The sequence below is a fragment of the Globicephala melas genome, chromosome 18 (assembly GCF_963455315.2).
Source record: "Globicephala melas chromosome 18, mGloMel1.2, whole genome shotgun sequence".
NCBI lineage: Eukaryota > Metazoa > Chordata > Mammalia > Artiodactyla > Delphinidae > Globicephala > Globicephala melas.
This window is the reverse complement of record NC_083331.1, coordinates 17,630,216-17,648,201: the sequence shown is the minus strand read 5'-3', so window position 1 is coordinate 17,648,201 and position 17,986 is coordinate 17,630,216. Positions and strand designations below refer to the sequence as shown.

The 17,986-nt window shown below is 35.4% G+C and overlaps 1 protein-coding gene and 1 non-coding gene across 2 annotated transcripts in view; one reads left to right on the top strand and one right to left on the bottom strand.

Moving 5' to 3' along the window:
- KPNA3 (karyopherin subunit alpha 3) overlaps nt 1-17,986 on the bottom strand; it is a 90,765-nt gene that overhangs the window by 16,455 nt on the left and 56,324 nt on the right. The window contains exons 4-11 of the mRNA XM_060287909.2: nt 11,833-11,922; nt 11,610-11,639; nt 11,471-11,523; nt 11,236-11,331; nt 7,896-7,981; nt 5,791-5,877; nt 5,256-5,425; nt 3,808-3,852 (exon numbers count right to left, since the gene is read on the bottom strand). Coding sequence (XP_060143892.1) covers nt 3,808-3,852; nt 5,256-5,425; nt 5,791-5,877; nt 7,896-7,981; nt 11,236-11,331; nt 11,471-11,523; nt 11,610-11,639; nt 11,833-11,922 — 657 coding nt within the window. The remainder of the gene's footprint in view (nt 1-3,807; nt 3,853-5,255; nt 5,426-5,790; nt 5,878-7,895; nt 7,982-11,235; nt 11,332-11,470; nt 11,524-11,609; nt 11,640-11,832; nt 11,923-17,986) is intronic.
- On the top strand, nt 2,848-2,954 carry LOC115866844 (U6 spliceosomal RNA). Its single transcript, XR_004044873.1, has one exon. It is a non-coding gene; the product is annotated as a U6 spliceosomal RNA (small nuclear RNA).

Sequence of the window (17,986 nt, the reverse complement as noted above, 5' to 3'; positions counted from 1 at the left end):
TGGTCCTCATTTTCTCTCATTCACACCACAAAATCAACACCGATCTGTCTTCTCAACTCCACTTTCCTCTAAAATCTACACTCCACTCATAATTGGTATAAATTATCAATCCATAATGTAGCTCCCTCTCAGCTACATAAAGAGGATACATGAATCCTAAGGTGGTACACAAGACTCTGTATGATCTAGAACCTGCTGAATCTCTGCCTTATTTTTTTCCCCACTCTTTGCTTCACAATTTATATTTCCATCTCTCTACTTTAAAAAACTCCTTGGCTGGTTCCTTTTCCCTTGTTACCACTGCTCAAATGCAGAGAATTCCTCAGAATTCAATTTTTAGCCCTTTTTCTGAATCTTACTCCATGTCCATATTTTCATGAATTTCTTAAGTACTGATAAATCTCAAAGATGTATGGCCTTTTCCTTCCTGGAAACATTACTACAGAGGAACAATAAATAAATCAGAATGAATGTGTCTGTCCTACAATAAACCCATCATCTCCCTCTACCAGTCTCATCCGTTTGCTTGACTCCTGATGGTCCATGGCATTATTATCCATTTAGATTGCCAAATTAGAAACCAAAGTAATTTTTACTTCTCCTTCTCTTTGATCCTTTCCTCTTGAAGTTCTAACTCACTTTCTCTCTCCTAACCATCAGCTTCGGGCTCATACCTTCATCAACTTCCTTAAACGTATTATGATAGTAAAATAGGACAGGCTACACTCAAACTTTCCCCATTCCAGACCCTCCTTGCCTCTTCCAAGTTATCTGACTATAACGGACATGAGCATATCACTCCTCTATTTGAAAATCTTCAATGACTCTGCACTGATTACAAGATAAGCCCAAATTCCTTAAAACAGCATTCAAAACCCTGAAACTTAACGCCCCAGCAACCGTGTTGGTTTATTAACCACCTGTATTCTCCACACCCTCCATGTGTTCTCTTGATTCCTTATTATTGCTCCTCATGTACCTGAAATGACCTTTTCAACTTGACAAAATCCTTCTTATCCTAGTTGTATGACTTTAGACAAATTACTTATCTGTTTTCTTTTTACCTTGTTTGTAAGATGGAGATAATTATAGTAACCAATCACATAGAATTTTTTATAAGGAATAAATGAGTAAACATATGAAAAGTACTTAAAACAGTGCCTGGCACACTTTAAAACCCTTAATAAATGCCAACTATTAACATAATCATCTTCTTCACTTCTATCACCACTTCCACCACCATCTCCTTATAATGCTTATTTCAAATGTTACTTCCTCAATGAAGCTTTCTGGTTGCCAGAGAGAATATGTGCTTTCATAATTCTAGCATTTTGGTCATGCCTCTGTTTTACTTTTCTTTTCTTGTTTGTTTGCACACATATTGTGTGCTTATGTGATCATGGTATGAAAGAGCATAGGCTTTGGACTTGCCTTCAATTCTCAGCCATGGCTTTTATTCACTGTATGACCTTAGTTAGGTTATTTTACTTGACTAAGTTTCAGTCTCCTTACTTGTAAAATAAGAGAACAAAACTTATCTCATAAGGGTGCTGGTAAGATAAAAGGAGATTATAGAAACAGATTTAGTATAGCAAGTAACTGACAAAAGTTCATTCCATTCACTCTTTTTACCTGCTACTAATGTTGAGGTCTTAGAGAGCAGGGCCTCTATGTCTTCTTCATCTCTGTGCCTATAATTCTCTGTGCAATTCTGGCTTAAGTGGAACAACCTGTGTTTGTTAAACTCAATAAATATACTTATAACTACAGTACTTCAACACTTTAATACCTCTAGCTTTCAAATAAACAAGACCAATAGGTGATGGAAGCTTTTATTTGCCTATAATCAATTCCATAATGTCCTAGGGTAAATGTCTTGATGGAAATATCAGATATTTTGCTTATTTGCCTTTTAATTTTGGCTTTCAGAAAGCTTAGGACTAAATTTAGCATTCATAACAACAAATACATTTATAAAAAGAATTTTACCTCCTCCCCCTTTCTTTTAAGATATTTATTATCTTATGTCTGTTGCTAAGTCACTTTTACATCCATTTTGAAAACAGGACAGTATATAACTAAACAGTTTTCACTTAATTTTTATGACAGTTCAGGCTAACACTTCACAAATAAAAAGTTACTTTAGTTGCCTTTAAAAGATACCCTCCTAAGAACTTAAAGTCCTAAAATTAACTAGCAAAACGTGTAGTTCAATATTTATACAGGAACTATACATTGCCTCTTGAGAAATGTTAGCAAAGATGCATTTTCTTCATCCCAATGATAAATCACACATAATTCTGACACCCACATACATACATATTATGTGTGTGTGTGTGTATAAACAAAGATAGGATTATAAAAACAAACATACAACAAATCAGAAAGAGATCTTAGTTGGAACATCAGAAGCCAAATTAATGCTAGATCAACGCTAGAATCAGTTCTAAATTCACTGAAATTTAGCCTTTTTTTTTTTTTTGCGGTACGCGGGCCTCACACTGTTGTGGCCTCTCCCGTTGCGGAGCACAGGCTCCGGACGCACAGGCTCAGCGGCCATGGCTCACGGGCCCAGCGGCTCCGCGGCATGTGGAATCTTCCCGGACCGGGGCACGAACCCGTGTCCCCTGCATTGGCAGGCGGACCCTCAACCACTGTGCCACCAGGGAAGCCCTATCCATTGTTTTACTCTGTGGAAGAATTTAACTTTTAGCCTTGCTACATTCAGGAGAATTTTCAGACTGCCTGATAAAAAATTTGCCAGCATATATATAGTAATTGCTTAACTAAATCTCATGTAATGGACAAATCATGTAAAGATGCCTTTGCATTTAAAACTATACTTGAGTCCTCACTTCAGCAGCACATATACTAAAATTGGAATGATACAGAGAAGATTAGCATGGCCCCTGCACAAGGGTGACATGCAAATTCGTGAAGCATTCCATATTTTTACGAAGTGAGAGAGTGGCATAGACATATATACAATACCAAATGTAAAACAGATAGTGAGTGGGAAGCAGCCACAAAGCACAGGGAGATCAGCTTGGTGCTTTGTGACCACCTAGAGGGGTGGGATAGGGAGGGTGGGAGGGAGACGCAAGAGGGAGGAGATATGGGGACATATGTATAGGTATAGCTGATTCACTTTGTTATAAAGCAGAAATTAACACACCACTGTAAAGCAATTATACTCCAATAAAGATGTTAAAAAAAAAAAAATAAAAGTATACTTGATATCCTTCAATACTGTATCTCAAAAGGTTGTAGCATGGGCGTTCGTGTGGTTTCATAGAAAGTAAACACGATCTGTCATCAGAAGATCTCAGTTTTAAATACCGACTGTGACCCTTACAAGCTCTGCAACTTTGGATAAGTCACTTAATGTTTCCCTGAGGCCCAGTTTCTTACTCTGTAAAATGGGGACAACAGCATCTAGCCTACCTATTTTAAGAATCAAATGAGATTTTAAAAAAATATGAAGAAGCTTTATAAAGCTTTTACCACTTTATAAATATTAATACTTTAAAACACTATTATGATACAAATAACTAAATTAACTATATATGTGATCATTTCTCTAAAGTTAGCATTTTTGCTATCTGAATGATGTAAGATACAAACTTAATTTAACTTTAATCCTGTTTCTGAAAACCACATACATTGTGAAAGCTTGACAAGTTAATAAGATATATGCTGACACTTATTAAAAGCATAAGAATAAATAACCCTTTAAAAAATAATAATAAAAACGCTTTCAGTCCCATCCAGAGCAAAATCCCAAATCTAAGCTTCTGCTTTACTTACGTTTATGTCCGTATGGTATATGAGGACACATAATGCTGGCAAAATCTGAGGAAAGAAGACAAACAATAAATAATACTAGACTTGATGAAGACGTCTTTGTAAAAATGAATAACTGTGATTTAAAAAAGCAGTAAATACTATTTGCAGGGCAAGAAAAACAACATTAAGTTTGTTTGAATCTCTATTAGGAAAATAAAAATATGATAAATTCAATCTGAAAAACCAAAAAAATATTTCAGATGTCTAATTGAAATATTCAATTAAGTCTGGCAGAGATTAATGTACCTTAAAGGAAAAACATTTGTTTTCAATAACCTTCTTCATGACATATGTCAACTGGAAAGAATGGAGATGCAAGTATGTAGTATAGCTATTTTAAGAATCCACCTTCCAATGCAGGGGACGTGGGTTCAATCCTCGGTCAAGGAACTAAGATCCCACATGCCACAGGGCAACTAAGCCCGCACGCTGCAACTACTGAGCCCGTGTGCCACAACTACAGAGCCCACGTGCTGCAACGAAGAGCCCACATGCCACAACTAAGACCTGACACAGCCATAAATAAATAAATAAATAAAATATTAAAAAGAAAAACTAGTGCATTATTTAAAAAAATTAAAAAGCTATTCTTAAAACTGCTGTCATTGTCTCACTTACCTGCTTAAAGTAAAAATAAGATTTTATTTAGCTACTTGAGTCAAATTAAAGTTTTCAACCTCAGATTTAGTCAAGAAAATTATGACCAGTATAAAGTATAAAGTTTGTTGAATTCAGGCATTACAGATCTTCTTTTAAACCTGGGCGGGAGGGGGCAGTAGCAGGGAGAATCACTAAGTACCCCTTCCATAAGGGCAAGAGGTGGCAGAAGATTGTGAAGGATATCAATTATGAAGATTAAAGATTCACAGTCAGCATTTCTCTGCACAGTCAAGTGATTAAAGGTTACATAGGATTTTTTAAAACTTAAAATACTCAGATCCATTTACAAATTATATGTAAATAGCAAAGATTTTACTCTGCTTTAATTAGCAGATTTAACACAAAGCATGCCACATATTAAGAGTATTATTTTGTCAGGAATCAAGGGAAATTTCAATTGGACTTAATGCAAATTCACTCAAGAACATTTGCATATAAGTAGACCAGTTTTATCTGTAGCAATCCCTTATTTTTTTAGTGTTAACCAACAATGCAATGTAGTAATAAAACTGAGACTTTTTCTTCTTTTGTATTTTTCTGCTTGAATTAGGGAGGACTGACATTCACTCAGCTGCCATAGAGTCTCAACTTTTATTTCACAGGAGTCAAAATTAAGTATGATACGTTACTTAAATATCTCATACCTGCAATGAAATCAGTATATACATTATTTCATTCCCTGTGCATGAAAATCTAAGGCATAAACATAGGGAAAATATACCATCTGGCCTTTGCATTTCTTCATTTACCTCCTGAACTGTCTCCATAGGCGGTGGGGGATCCTTATTCCTGCAGAGATTGACAATGACCCATGTGACGTTCCGAAGGAAGGTGATGGGAATGGAGGGATTGATGAAGGACAGAAGAGGTTTGACAACTCCCAGTGATATGACATAATCTCTACATTGAGGACCATCACCTACAGAAATGAAAATTGTATTTAAAAAAAAAAATTACATTCAGGATGAGAAAGTCTGAAATGTATGCAATGGCTTATGTTGGGACACTGATGTTCTATGTTTCCTCACCATTAGTCAAGGGCATCAAGTGTTGCTATCTCTCCAGATTTTGATTGGGGAACACAAATTTAACCTACCAATCCTCATAGCAAATTGCATATCCATTTCAAAGAGGTACAATCTTAAGTTAGTATTTATGAAACAAGAAGGTAGTCAACCCACATTAAAATTAGAGGAAACATAGTGTGTAATGGCTATGCCAATGTAGGAGAAAAGTTAATTAAGATACTTAATTGGAGCCTTTTCAAACCTAAATTCAACTTACCTATAATGTTTCCCAAAGCCCATACTGCTTGTTCACAAACATTCTGATGTGGTGAATGGAGAAGTCTTAGAAAAAGAGGTACGGCATCTATAATAAAGAAAAACTAATATTTACACTGCAAAATGTTGAAGAGTCATAGATTTCAGCCTGTATACAGAGTTTGGCACACTGTAGTTGCCCAGTGATAATTCACTGAATGAATAAATGTGGCAAATACCTTTACCCTAAATATAATAAATTTTAGTGTTTTCCCCTAGTAGTATTCAAGTAACAGACCTATTGACAGTGTCTAGAAGTTGCTATTATATTATTAATTAAAAGAAAACAACAGCATAAAATTTTTCCTATAATTCATTAAAAAAAATTTCTACCCTGAACATGTAACCTTAGAATATAATATTTTAGTCAATATGATCCAATTGCTGACATGGGATTAACTAAAGAAATGATTATCCCCATATCAGGCCTACCCTATATTTCAAGATAATTTATCATTATAATCCTTACTCTTTACATAACTTATGTGTTAACTCAAATTCCAAAACACTGGTATCATATTCATTACCTGTAGAAACTAAGCATAAGCTAGATCACTTTTTCTTAAATTTCAGTCAATTGTGCACTACCTCTAGGATTTTTAGCTGTATCTCTGTACTACCTGTATTATTTATTTAACATTTAAATTAAAACTGACTCACACTTTTAATAGCTTTATTGAGATATAATTTATATGCAATATAATTTATCTGTTTAAGTGTACAATTCAATGGTTTTAGTATTTATACAGAGTTGTGTTGTCATCACCACAATCTAATTTTACAACATTTCTATCACCCCCAAATCCCATACCCAGAGAAGTCCTACTACCCTCTCCCCAAGCCCTAAGCAACCATTTACTGTTTTCTGTCTCTACAGACTTTCCTTTTCTGGACACGTCACATAAATGAACTTGTATAATATGTAGTTTTTTTGTTTGGATTCTTTCATTTAGAATAATGTTTTTGAGGTTTGTCCATCTTATAGCATGTATAAGTACTTCATTTTTTCTTATTGCTGAATAGTATTCAATGGTATATCACATTTTGTTTATCTACTCATCAGCTAATGGATACTGGGGTTATTTCCATTTGGGGGCTATTATGAATAATATGAGTAATGCTGCTGCAAACATTTCTGTACAAGTCTTTCTGTGCACATGGTTTCATATCTCTTGGTTCCATGTAGTAGGGGAACTGCTGGGCCATATGGTAACTCTATGATTAACCTTTTAATAAACTGTTTTCCAAAGAGGCTGCACTATTTTACATTCTCACCAGCAATGTATGAGGGTTTGAACTGACTCACATTTGTATTTTAACTAATTTTATTCATCACTTCTGTAAATAGAATACCAGTATCAATCACCACACATAGAAGATAACCAAAAAATTAAAAATGAAAACAAAACACTGTTATTTAATTGTACCTACTCGTCTCTATTGAAAGCCCTAGTCTAAAATCTGCTGTTCCCTTTGTGTTACATCTAGCATCTACCTAGAAATCTTCTTTGACATTACTGAAATATCTAAAACAAAAGTGAAAGAAAATAGTATTCTCACTACTTGATTCAATGTAACTTATTGCTGTATCATTTACTACTTAGAATCACCTTGAGTACCACCTGAAGTCAGTTAAGTGTGCCACACTTTAAGACTACCTGGTGACATCCAGTTTTTTTCAAAGAGCTTTTGACAGTTTGGGTCAACATGCTAATAACAGTTAGCCCATCTTGAGGTAAGCAAAATTTAAAAAATATATGTTACAAGCTAAAAGACATAAGTTACTCAGCACCTTGGAGACATTAGGAATAGAAAATTTAAACCCTATTACTAGGAGATGGTCTTGACCCAAAAAGATAAAACTCTTGTTCACTTTTTAGTAACCACAATTAAAATTATTCAATGATAGATTAATGACAGCTATAGTAAAGATATCAACTATCATAAGTAACTTATAATATTCACAATTTTTAAATAAAACTGTCTTTACAATAAAACACCACTTCCTTCCCTTTAAAAAAAAAAAGGGTCCAGCAAGTAAGGAATTAAATTAACTAATTTACTTACTAGACTGTACAACAGCTTGAGTCTGTGCAGAAGTTCCTGATGCTATATTGGTTAATGCCCACGCAGCTTCAAACTGTAATGAAGGACTGTAAAAAACAATAAAAAATCTTTAGACACATAACTAGTATTTACATTTATGACCTGCAGATTATATGGTTATCCTTTACCTTGTCCTTGAATTTTGTCTTATTATGTCCAACTGCCTGTTGGCTATCTCCACCTGAATGTCTCATTTGCTCTCAAAGTCAGTCAATATAAACTTACTTCTTTACGTCCATTGGTAGTTGCAACATTTTTTTTTTAATTTATTTATTTTTGGCTGCGTTGGGTCTTCGTTGTTGTGCAGTGCATGGGCTCTCTCTAGTTGCAGTGAGCGGGGGCTGCTCTTTGCTGTGGTGCGCAGGCTTCTCATTGCTGTGGCTTCTCTTGTTATGGAGCACAGGCTCTAGGTGCTCGGGCTTCAGCTGTTGTGGCACTCAGGCTCAGTAGTTGTGGCTCGCGGGCTCTAGAGCGCAGGCTCAGTAGTTGTGGTGCATGGGCTTAGTTGCTCCGCAGCATGTGGGATCTTCCAGGGCTCGAACCCGTGTCCCCTGCATTGGCAGGCGGATTCTCAACCACTGCACCACCAGGGAAGTCCGACAGTTGCAACTTTTAGCCAATCATTATTTTCCTTGACTCCTTCCTCTCCCACAGACATCTAATCAATAGGGTCATGTCAATTTTACCTCTTAAATATTTCTTATATTTATAGCACCATCCCTAATATCACTGTGTTAGCTGAAGCCCTCATCATCTCAGATGAATCACTGCCACAACCTCTAGACAGGTCTTAAAGCTCTTATTCCACTACACCATCTGCTTTACATACCAGAGATATTACAAGGCTACATAATTTTGCTGAAAGGATGAGATCATTATAATTTGGAATGGTGATGGAAGACCTCACAAAGAAAGGGAAAACTGAACTAGATTTTCAAAGAGGGATAAAGAAAGAAAGGCAATGACAGCTGGAAATACAAATAAAAGTATCATGGGTGGGATGATCATGATGTGTACAGATGACTATGAAGGGATCAAGAGAGATAAAGCCAAGAAGGTATGAAAAAACATAACATGGGATGAAACTGGAAGGGTAGGTTACCTAAGTTTGTGTGTGTGGTATGGGGAGTAGGACTCAAATCTCAGGCTTCAGAACTTAAAATTTATTCTACAGACATACTAAGTATAGAGTGTTACTGAAAAGTGAAGTAAAAAAAACACTGTTGGAGTCCATGCAGAATAGAGAAAAAAGGTTCAAGGCCAATGTAGGAAAAATCTGGTAAGAAATTATCTACATTAAGTTAGGATAGATAGCTGAAAAACACACATTCTTTTAAACAGAATACCAAGGTAGGAGGGGGTGGTAGTGAGCAAAAGCCAAGGGGAGCCAAAGGTTAGGGACTTAGGAGAAACTCTGTAAATATCAAAGAAAGAGAGTGAGGTTGTTAATATCAAAAGGGTAGAGAGGTCCGAGAAGGAAAAGGTTTTAAGGAGAATAAATGTCAGCGATATAGGAAGTGGTGAGGTTAAAAAGATGGAACAGATGAGAAAATGAAGGAGCAGACAAGAACTACATGACGAACTTTGGCAAAAGGCAAGAAATAAGACGGTATCGAGGCTGAGGAGAAATAAAGGGATGATAAGATCAAAGATGATGAGACAGTTTATGTTGTCTCAGACTAGATAAAGAAAGGGTTATTAAACTAGGCTAGGTTGTTTGGCAAAATACTGACAATGAGGGCCTTAAATGAGAAAACATAAAGACGTAAAAAATACAATTACAAAGCTAGAGAAAGTCTTCTAAGATGTCATTTGAAAAAAAGAGAAGACAGAGAAAAAATAAATAATGAGTGCAATAAGTAAATAATAAATGAAAACGTATTATATGCTTGATATTGTATAGTGTTTTGTTTATATTATTTTCATTCCTCACAACCACCTAAATTGTATTGATGAGGTATCTGAGGCTCAAATGCTACTTGGGTTTTGGTTAGCAACAAACTCTGGATTTAAACCAAGGTCTGTTTGGCTCCAAAGTCTATGGGGCTTTTAGATTATGACACAATTTCCCATGACAAATTCATCAAGTCAGATCGAGACCACCAACTAGTGGTAGTTTTCTATTTTTACTTTGGGTGGTAGTTACACAGGTCTGCATACATTTTAGCATATTCTTCTGTATATATGCTGTATTTCACAGATACACCCACACAAATGAGCCCATGCCAAAGACCAAAAAGTAAAAAAAAAGGAGAGGAAGGAGAAGGAGAAGAAGAAGAAAGAAAAGCAAATCAAGAACAAAAAGAGGGCCTTAAAAGTAGAGGTAAATAGAATTTTTGTTTAACAATTGAAATAAAACTTATTTTTACTTAAATAAATCTTGTTATAGAAAATATATATGATAGTATTAAAAAAGTGTTAAGGGCTTTTGGAGGGATGGTTGTGGCACATAATCAAAGCAGAAGGAAGTATTTTTAAATAATGCAAACCCTTAGTAGAAACATTTATATATCACCATTTTATCTAGTCACCTGAAAATCTCACAGACAACACTTAACAAAATATCTGAAGTCTAAACGCCCCTTAAATGCAAAATTAGCCTTTGTTTTAATGTATTTTGGAGTTGAAACTTACATTCTCCCCACTTACCTCAAACTGATGAAGTTTAAGATATAGCACACCGAGATCTCTCTAAACACTAACAGAAATGGGACCAGTACCTCAAAAGATACCAAGTGGTGTTTTTCCCTTTCTATTCTGGAAAATTATAATCTGCTCTCTTATTTTTAATTTACCACAAATAAAAACCATGATGATAGACAACTACTCATGGTTGGAGTTCTGTTAAAGACTTCTCAGAGTATCAGCAGATCAGCTGGAATATTCCCAGGGTAAGAAAGAGCTACTCAGTTCTGGAAGCCATTCATGTTGACTCAAGTCATGAGGTTAATCTATATATAGACTCATAAGGAAAGAGTGACTCAAACACTATTTGGGTTGTTTTAAAATATTACTTAAAAAAAACCAACTAACAAATAAAGACTAAATATTTGAGATAAGTTAGAATAGACAATAAACAGACGCTAAAATTTTCCTAGAAAATATACACACACTTCATACACTAAAAAGAGAAGAACTTTAGGTCTACTGAGTATGATCACAGAATAAGAAAATTACATTAAAATACATGACAAATGACAAATATGATAAATGCAAAACCAAATGGAACCACTGGTTAAATAATAATCACAAATTTTCAGTTAGCTGAAAAAAGTGAACAGGGAGTTAAATCCATACTTACTTATCATCCCTTTCTAGACATTTCACTAGAATTGGTAAAATTCCAGATTTTATTAGGTCATCAATTGGTGGATTTCTGTCACTGGATAATAGTTTTCTAGAAAAAGAAATATAAGAAATTAACTGCTATAATTTTCAAACTATGAACAGAAATAACAATGTACTACTTCTAGACTATGAGCTAAGACACCCTAGGCATGACACCTAATTCTCTCTCTGGACAAATCAGTACTTACCTTGCAGCCTGGACAGCACTCAACTGGACCACTGGGTTATCACTTGTGGCATTCTACAACACCAAATGTAAATTTCAGAAATTAAAAAAAAATCAATTTCAAAATACTTCAAAATGAAAATATTAAATTAATAACATACCTGCAATATAGCTTCTAGTGTTACATTTTGCTTAAAAAGAAAAAAAGATAGTTCAGCAAAGAGTTTAATAGCAAAATTACATTTATTGAATAATCTACTTACTAAAGATAAGAGTTAATATACCTTAATTATCATTGTAAAACTGGTCTTAGATTGAGAATGAAGTTCTCTGGTTATTATAAAAATTATTTTTAAAACACCTTATAAGAACAAGGTAACTTACTGCTTTAAAATCAGCATCAACATCTGAATCTTCTAAACTTTCTTCTTGGGGAACATTTCTTTTTTTCAGTAAGTGTTCATCTCTTTTGTTCTGAAAGACAACCAATAAATAGCTAAGAAGTCGTGAAGGCTGCTGTTAATGAAAAATCCACTAAAATTATTTCAACTTTATCAGGCAACTATGAAACAAACACAAAATCTCTACATAAGGATAATATGAATTAAATGTGTATACTGCAAACCCATGACAGGCCACGTTCTGGATTTGATAACAAAATTAACTGCTTTAAAGGCCAGCATTCATACACAGACACCAAATTTATTAAGCACCAACTCTTTTGACCAATACTGTGCCTCCTAATCTGGAATGAAGATTTAAATTTTTAAATTTAAATTATTATTATAAAAGTCTAGCAAATATATTTCAACTAAGTATGCAAGCTTTCTTCAACTTCCTGCTAATGGTTGCCTGAAGCAATTTATTCAGAAGTCAGCTTAATGAAAAAGTTTACTTCTCAAATGTTAAGGTTTGTATGTTTGTTGGGAGTGGGGGGAATGGGAATTCATTAGCATAAATGCTATCTATTTGCTATAATCTCAGATTTTAACTCTTGTTATCTGGCTTTTCTTTTTTGTTTTTTTAATCATCTTAACCTTTTCTTTTTTTTTTCTGGCTGCACAGCACAGCATGTGGGATCTTAGTTCCCCAGTCAGGGATTGAACCTGTGCCCCCTGCCGTGGAAGCGCAGTGTTAACCATTGGACCGCCAGGGAAGTCCCCTATCTGGCTTTTGCAACAGCATGATACTTCTACATTTTATGGGATTTCAACTGTTTGTAATGGCAACCTGTGCCATTTTACATAATATATAGATTAAACCAAAATTTCCTCTAAGATTTTAGTTTGTCTACAGGATTAAGTCAAAATAAATTAGATAAAAGACTAAATGATATCTAAGATTCTTTTCAATTTAAAATTTCAAGACCTTCTAGTCTTCAAAACAATATTTACAGAAGTGTTTGATTACAATAGAAAGCTACTGATGAGATATTGAGGTTAAAATTCAGATCAAATAGGAAAATTAAAACTAGAAATAGACATCTGAAGCTTACTGGCTTATCTGCATGACATCTACTTGTGTGCTATGTACAAGTAAGCATGTTTAAACAGATGCTTATGTATATGTTAATCCTTAAGAGATTACCAACTTCAAATTATATCACAGCATACTTATTTAGTAACTACTCAAATAATTAATTCTACATTATTTAAAAATTAATGCAACTCACAAATATGAAAATCCATGAATTCACATTTTATAGTCCCAAGTGGCTCCCCACAAAATACTTATTAATTTATAGAGGAAAAACTTGGCAGACAGCATCTTGACCAAGTGGCAAAGGTTATCATCAAGAGAAAAGGAAGAGGTCTTCCCTGGTGGTGCAGTGGTTAAGAATCCGCCTGCCAATGCAGGGGACACGGGTTCAAGCCCTGGTCCGGGAAGATCCCACATGCCGCGGAGCAACTAAGCCCATGTGCCACAACTACTGAGCCTGCGAGCTACAACTGCTAAGCCCGCGTTCTACAACTACTGAAGCCCATGCACCTAGAGCCCGTGTTCCACAACAAAAGAAGCCACTGCAACGAGAAGCCCGCGCACCGCAACAAAGACCCAATGCAGCCAAACAATAAATAAAATAAATAAATATATTTTTTAAAGGTGACAAAAAAAAAAGAGTAAAGGAAGAATCTGTATAACACAGGGAACTCTACTCAATACCCTGTAATGGCCTATATGGGAAAGAATCTAAAAGAGTGGATATATGTGTATGTATATGTATAGCTGATTCACTCTGCTGTACACCTGAAACTAACACAATATTGTAAATCAACTACACTCCAATAAAAATTAAAAAGAAAAAAATTTTCAAATACATTAAAAAAAAAAAGAGTAAAGGAAAAATCAACATGGTATGCCTTCTGGTCTGATATACCAAGAAAACAATATCATCTTGGTGGTACTCCTGACCAAAATAATAACAATAATAGTTGTGGTAGTAGTAGTAATAACAACCACCTGAGAAAAGTCGAACAAACCCAAATCTGCCATTCTATTAAAAAGCCAGTCTGTACTCTTCAAATACACAGTCATAAAAGATAAAGACTGGGGCTTCCCTGGTGGCGCAGTGGTTGAGAGTCCGCGTGCTGATGCAGCGGACACGGGTTCATGCCCCAGTCCGGGATGATCCCACATGCCGCGGAGCGGCTGGGCCTGTGAGCCATGGCCGTTGAGCCTGCGCTCCGCAACGGGAGCGGCCACAACAGTGAGAGGCCCGCGTACCGCAAAAAAAAAAAAAAAAAAAAGAGATAAAGACTGAAGAACTGGATCAAACAAGACTTAAGAAACATGACAACTAACTGCAATGTCTAATCCTGGACTGGATCTTTTTATAAAGGACATTATTGGGAAAAAACTAGCAAACTATGAGTGGGGGCCTAAGGACTGGATAGTAGAAATTTATCTACGTGACCTTGACAAGACAAACACACTGTGGTTACGTTGAAAGGTGTATGAACTGATGTATTAATGATGTATTAAGGGTGTAAGGGAGCACCACACCACTATATATATATATACATACACACACACACACACACACACACAGATCAGAGAGAAAGTGAGAATAAGGCAAATATCGGAAAATGCTAAGAATCAAGGAAGCTGGGTGCTGAGTGATGGGTGTACTTTTTTTAAAAAATTATTTATTTATTTTTGGCTGCGTTGGGTCTTTGTTGCTGTGTGTGGGCTTTCTCTAGTTGTGTCAAGCGGAGGCTACTCTTCATTGCAGTGGGTGGGCTTCTCATTGCAGTGGCTTCTCTTGTTGCGGAGCACAGGCTCTAGGCGCACGGGCTTCAGCAGCTGTAGCACACAGGCTCAATAGCTGTGGCACATGGGCTTAGTTGCTCCGTGGCATGTGGGATCTTCCCAGACCAGGGCTCGAACCTGTATCCCCTGCACTGGCAGGCAGATTCTTAACCACTGCACCACCAGGGAAGTCCCTTAAATTCCGATTTTTTTATTCTCTACTTGCTATAAACTTCTCTTGTAAAGTTAACACTTCAACTGTATTGCACAGGTTCTGACATGTAGCATCTTCCTATTGTTCATATCTTGGTATTAACTAATTTCCATTAGGATTTCTTGATGCCCAAGGTATTTAGAAGTGCTTACTTTTTTCCCACAATTATGAGGTTTTTGTAACTATCTCATTCACTGATTTCTCATTTAATTGTTTTGTGATCAGAGAACGAAGTCTGAACAACACTGAAATTAGCTGACATTTACTTTATACCAGAGTTTCCTGAAGTTTCTCAGTCTATAGGCCTAAGTGTAGGCCAAAGGAAGTACCCCCCAGTTTCCTTTATCAGGTGGTTAGGGCCAAACAACTTAATAGTAATTTGGGGGGAAAAACACAGAAGTTAAAAGAAAATAATTTTATTTCACTCAGACAAAATATGTGATTGAAAAAAACAGTGCAATCTAATGTTTAAATTGTGAACTATTTCAAGATCTAATGATTCTGTGGTATCTGAAATGTTAAGTGTCACTGTGTTTCTCACAAAAATTTAGAATATCCCAAGGTATTCCTTTGATTCACTATGGAGCCCCATGGTACCTCACTGCACAGGGTAGCAACTATGGCTTTATACTATCACAAAACCAATTTTCAAATATGCATGGGGTTTATATGTGTTTATTAGATAATATTCACATATTAAGCTATTTACACCTTTCTATCTCCTGTTAACTAGTATGTTTACTGTTGACAAAAGTTCTCCCACAATGATTATGTCTTTTGACAAATTTCTCCTTGTAATTTTGTCGATTTTGGCTTACATATATTTGGGCATACACAAGTTTAGTATTATTATACCTTCTTAGTAAGTTGTTTCTTTTATCAAAAATTAAGTAACAACCTTCATATTTGAACTGAAAACATCCTAACATAGTCCATTTGGGGCACCCTAGGGCACGAAAATCATACTTCACTCTCAGCAAAAAAATATGTACAACCCAAGTTAAGATAATCAGTCTCTGGGCAGGTTTCTGGTGATGTGATTTAACCATTAAAGGAGGCGTCACCAAAACCAGGAACTTAAACTGTCCTTCTGCTTGTCACCTAGAGATTTTTACCCTCTTAGAGATTGTACTATAAATTCAGCACCTATAAAAGGTATCTTTTTCTTTTGTCAAGTGGGAGGGGAGCTCAGAGGATATGGAAACTGGCTTAGTTTCAACACCTACCTTATCTCCAAACACATACACACACATTACATCCATTTTAAAGTTCCTTTAGAAATCCATTATTAATCTATTATCCCATGTATGTATTTAATACTTTTTAGATCTTCTGTTTTCTGACATTTGGTTGAACCACATGGAATTGCCACTTCGTAGATCAAAAAGCTTAATTACAGGCAATTTCTTATGACTTGATCTAATATTTTTTGACTTAACAAATTCTGTTATTAATCTCTATATAAAGTTCTTCTTTTTCATTCCATCTTGAAAAAGTGGCTTGCAATCCCATACCTAAATATGTGGAACAAGTCAGCAGTCACTTCTTACATATGTGATGAAGGACAGATAATTATTTACCAGCCACACTTCAAACTTAAATAAGTAATTAAATTTGTTTTTATCCAGCAATACCCTCATTGTTTTAAATCTTTATCTAGTGCTAGTCCTGTAAAACTTAAATCTTTATTTTACAGATGAATAAATGGGGACACAGAGAACCTGGCTAAACTAAATTATATACCTGGGAAATATCAGTTAAGATTTGAACCCAGAGACTGCAGAGCTGAGACTGTGGTGGCTACAGAGACTGTTTCTTAAATATATTCTACTGCTTGCTTTTTTAAAGATGTAGTCCAACTCTGGTTGCATCTAAAGAGGTAGAAAAAAAATGCTCACAAGACAGATTTTCCCCTCAATATAAACATTTATGAAGTGACACTACTGCTGGGTGGTTACATGAATATTCACCCAGGAGTTTTATATATTATCTTTACATTTTGGGCACTCTGCTCAATGTGTTATACCTCAACTGAAAATTGGAGGGAAAAAAACATTACTTGTTCATCAATCAGGTAAAAATCTGACAACCTAACACAAATTATTGTTCCTGAAGAATCACTTAACTGATCTTAACAAATGGCTGCTTTTCTTCTTTTCAAATGGATTCTAATTTACTAATTCAGGGTTTTTTAATTAAAACTTCTATTGAGATAATTGTAAATCTGCATGCAGTTGTAAGAAATAATGCAGAAATCCCTCGTACACTTTGCCCAGGTTTCCACAATAGTAACACTTTGCAAAACTATAGTAAAACGTCACAACCAGGACACTGACATTGATACAATCCACTGATTTTATTCAGATTTTCTGTCTTACTTGCATTCACTGTATGTGTGTTTATGTGTTAGTTCTATACAACTTTATCACCTGTATACGTTCTTGTATCCACCATTATAGTCAAGATACTGAACAAAACCAGAAAATGCCCTCTCACCTCCCAGCCCCTACCAACCCCCAGTAACCACTAATCTGTCCTCCATTTCCAAAATTTTATCATTTGAAAAATATTCTATGACTGTAATCGTACAGTATATAATCTTTTTGTGATGGGCTTTTTTTGCCCAGCATAATTCTCTGGAAATTCATGCAAGCTGCTGCTTCTATCAGTAGTTTGCGTGTTTTCCAGAGTGTCTGTACCATTTTACATTCCCACCAGCAATGTATGAGTGATCCAGCTTCTCTGTATCCCCACCAGCATCTGTTATTACCACTGTTTTGTTATTTTGGCCACTCTGATACATGCTTTTAGCTTGTCTTAGTCCGTATTTCCCTGATGGCTAATGATGCATTAATCAGCAGCAGCAGCAGCAGCATGACTGCTGTTGGTATATCTCCTTTAATGAAATGTCTCTTAATATCTTTTACCCATTTTCTAATTGGATTGTTTGGGTTTTTTTTTTTTTACTACTGAGCTTTAAGAGTTCATTACATATGCTAGATGCCAGTCCTGTAATGGATATGTGGTTTTCTTCCAGTCTCTAGCTTGTATTTTCATCCTATTCACATGGGCTTT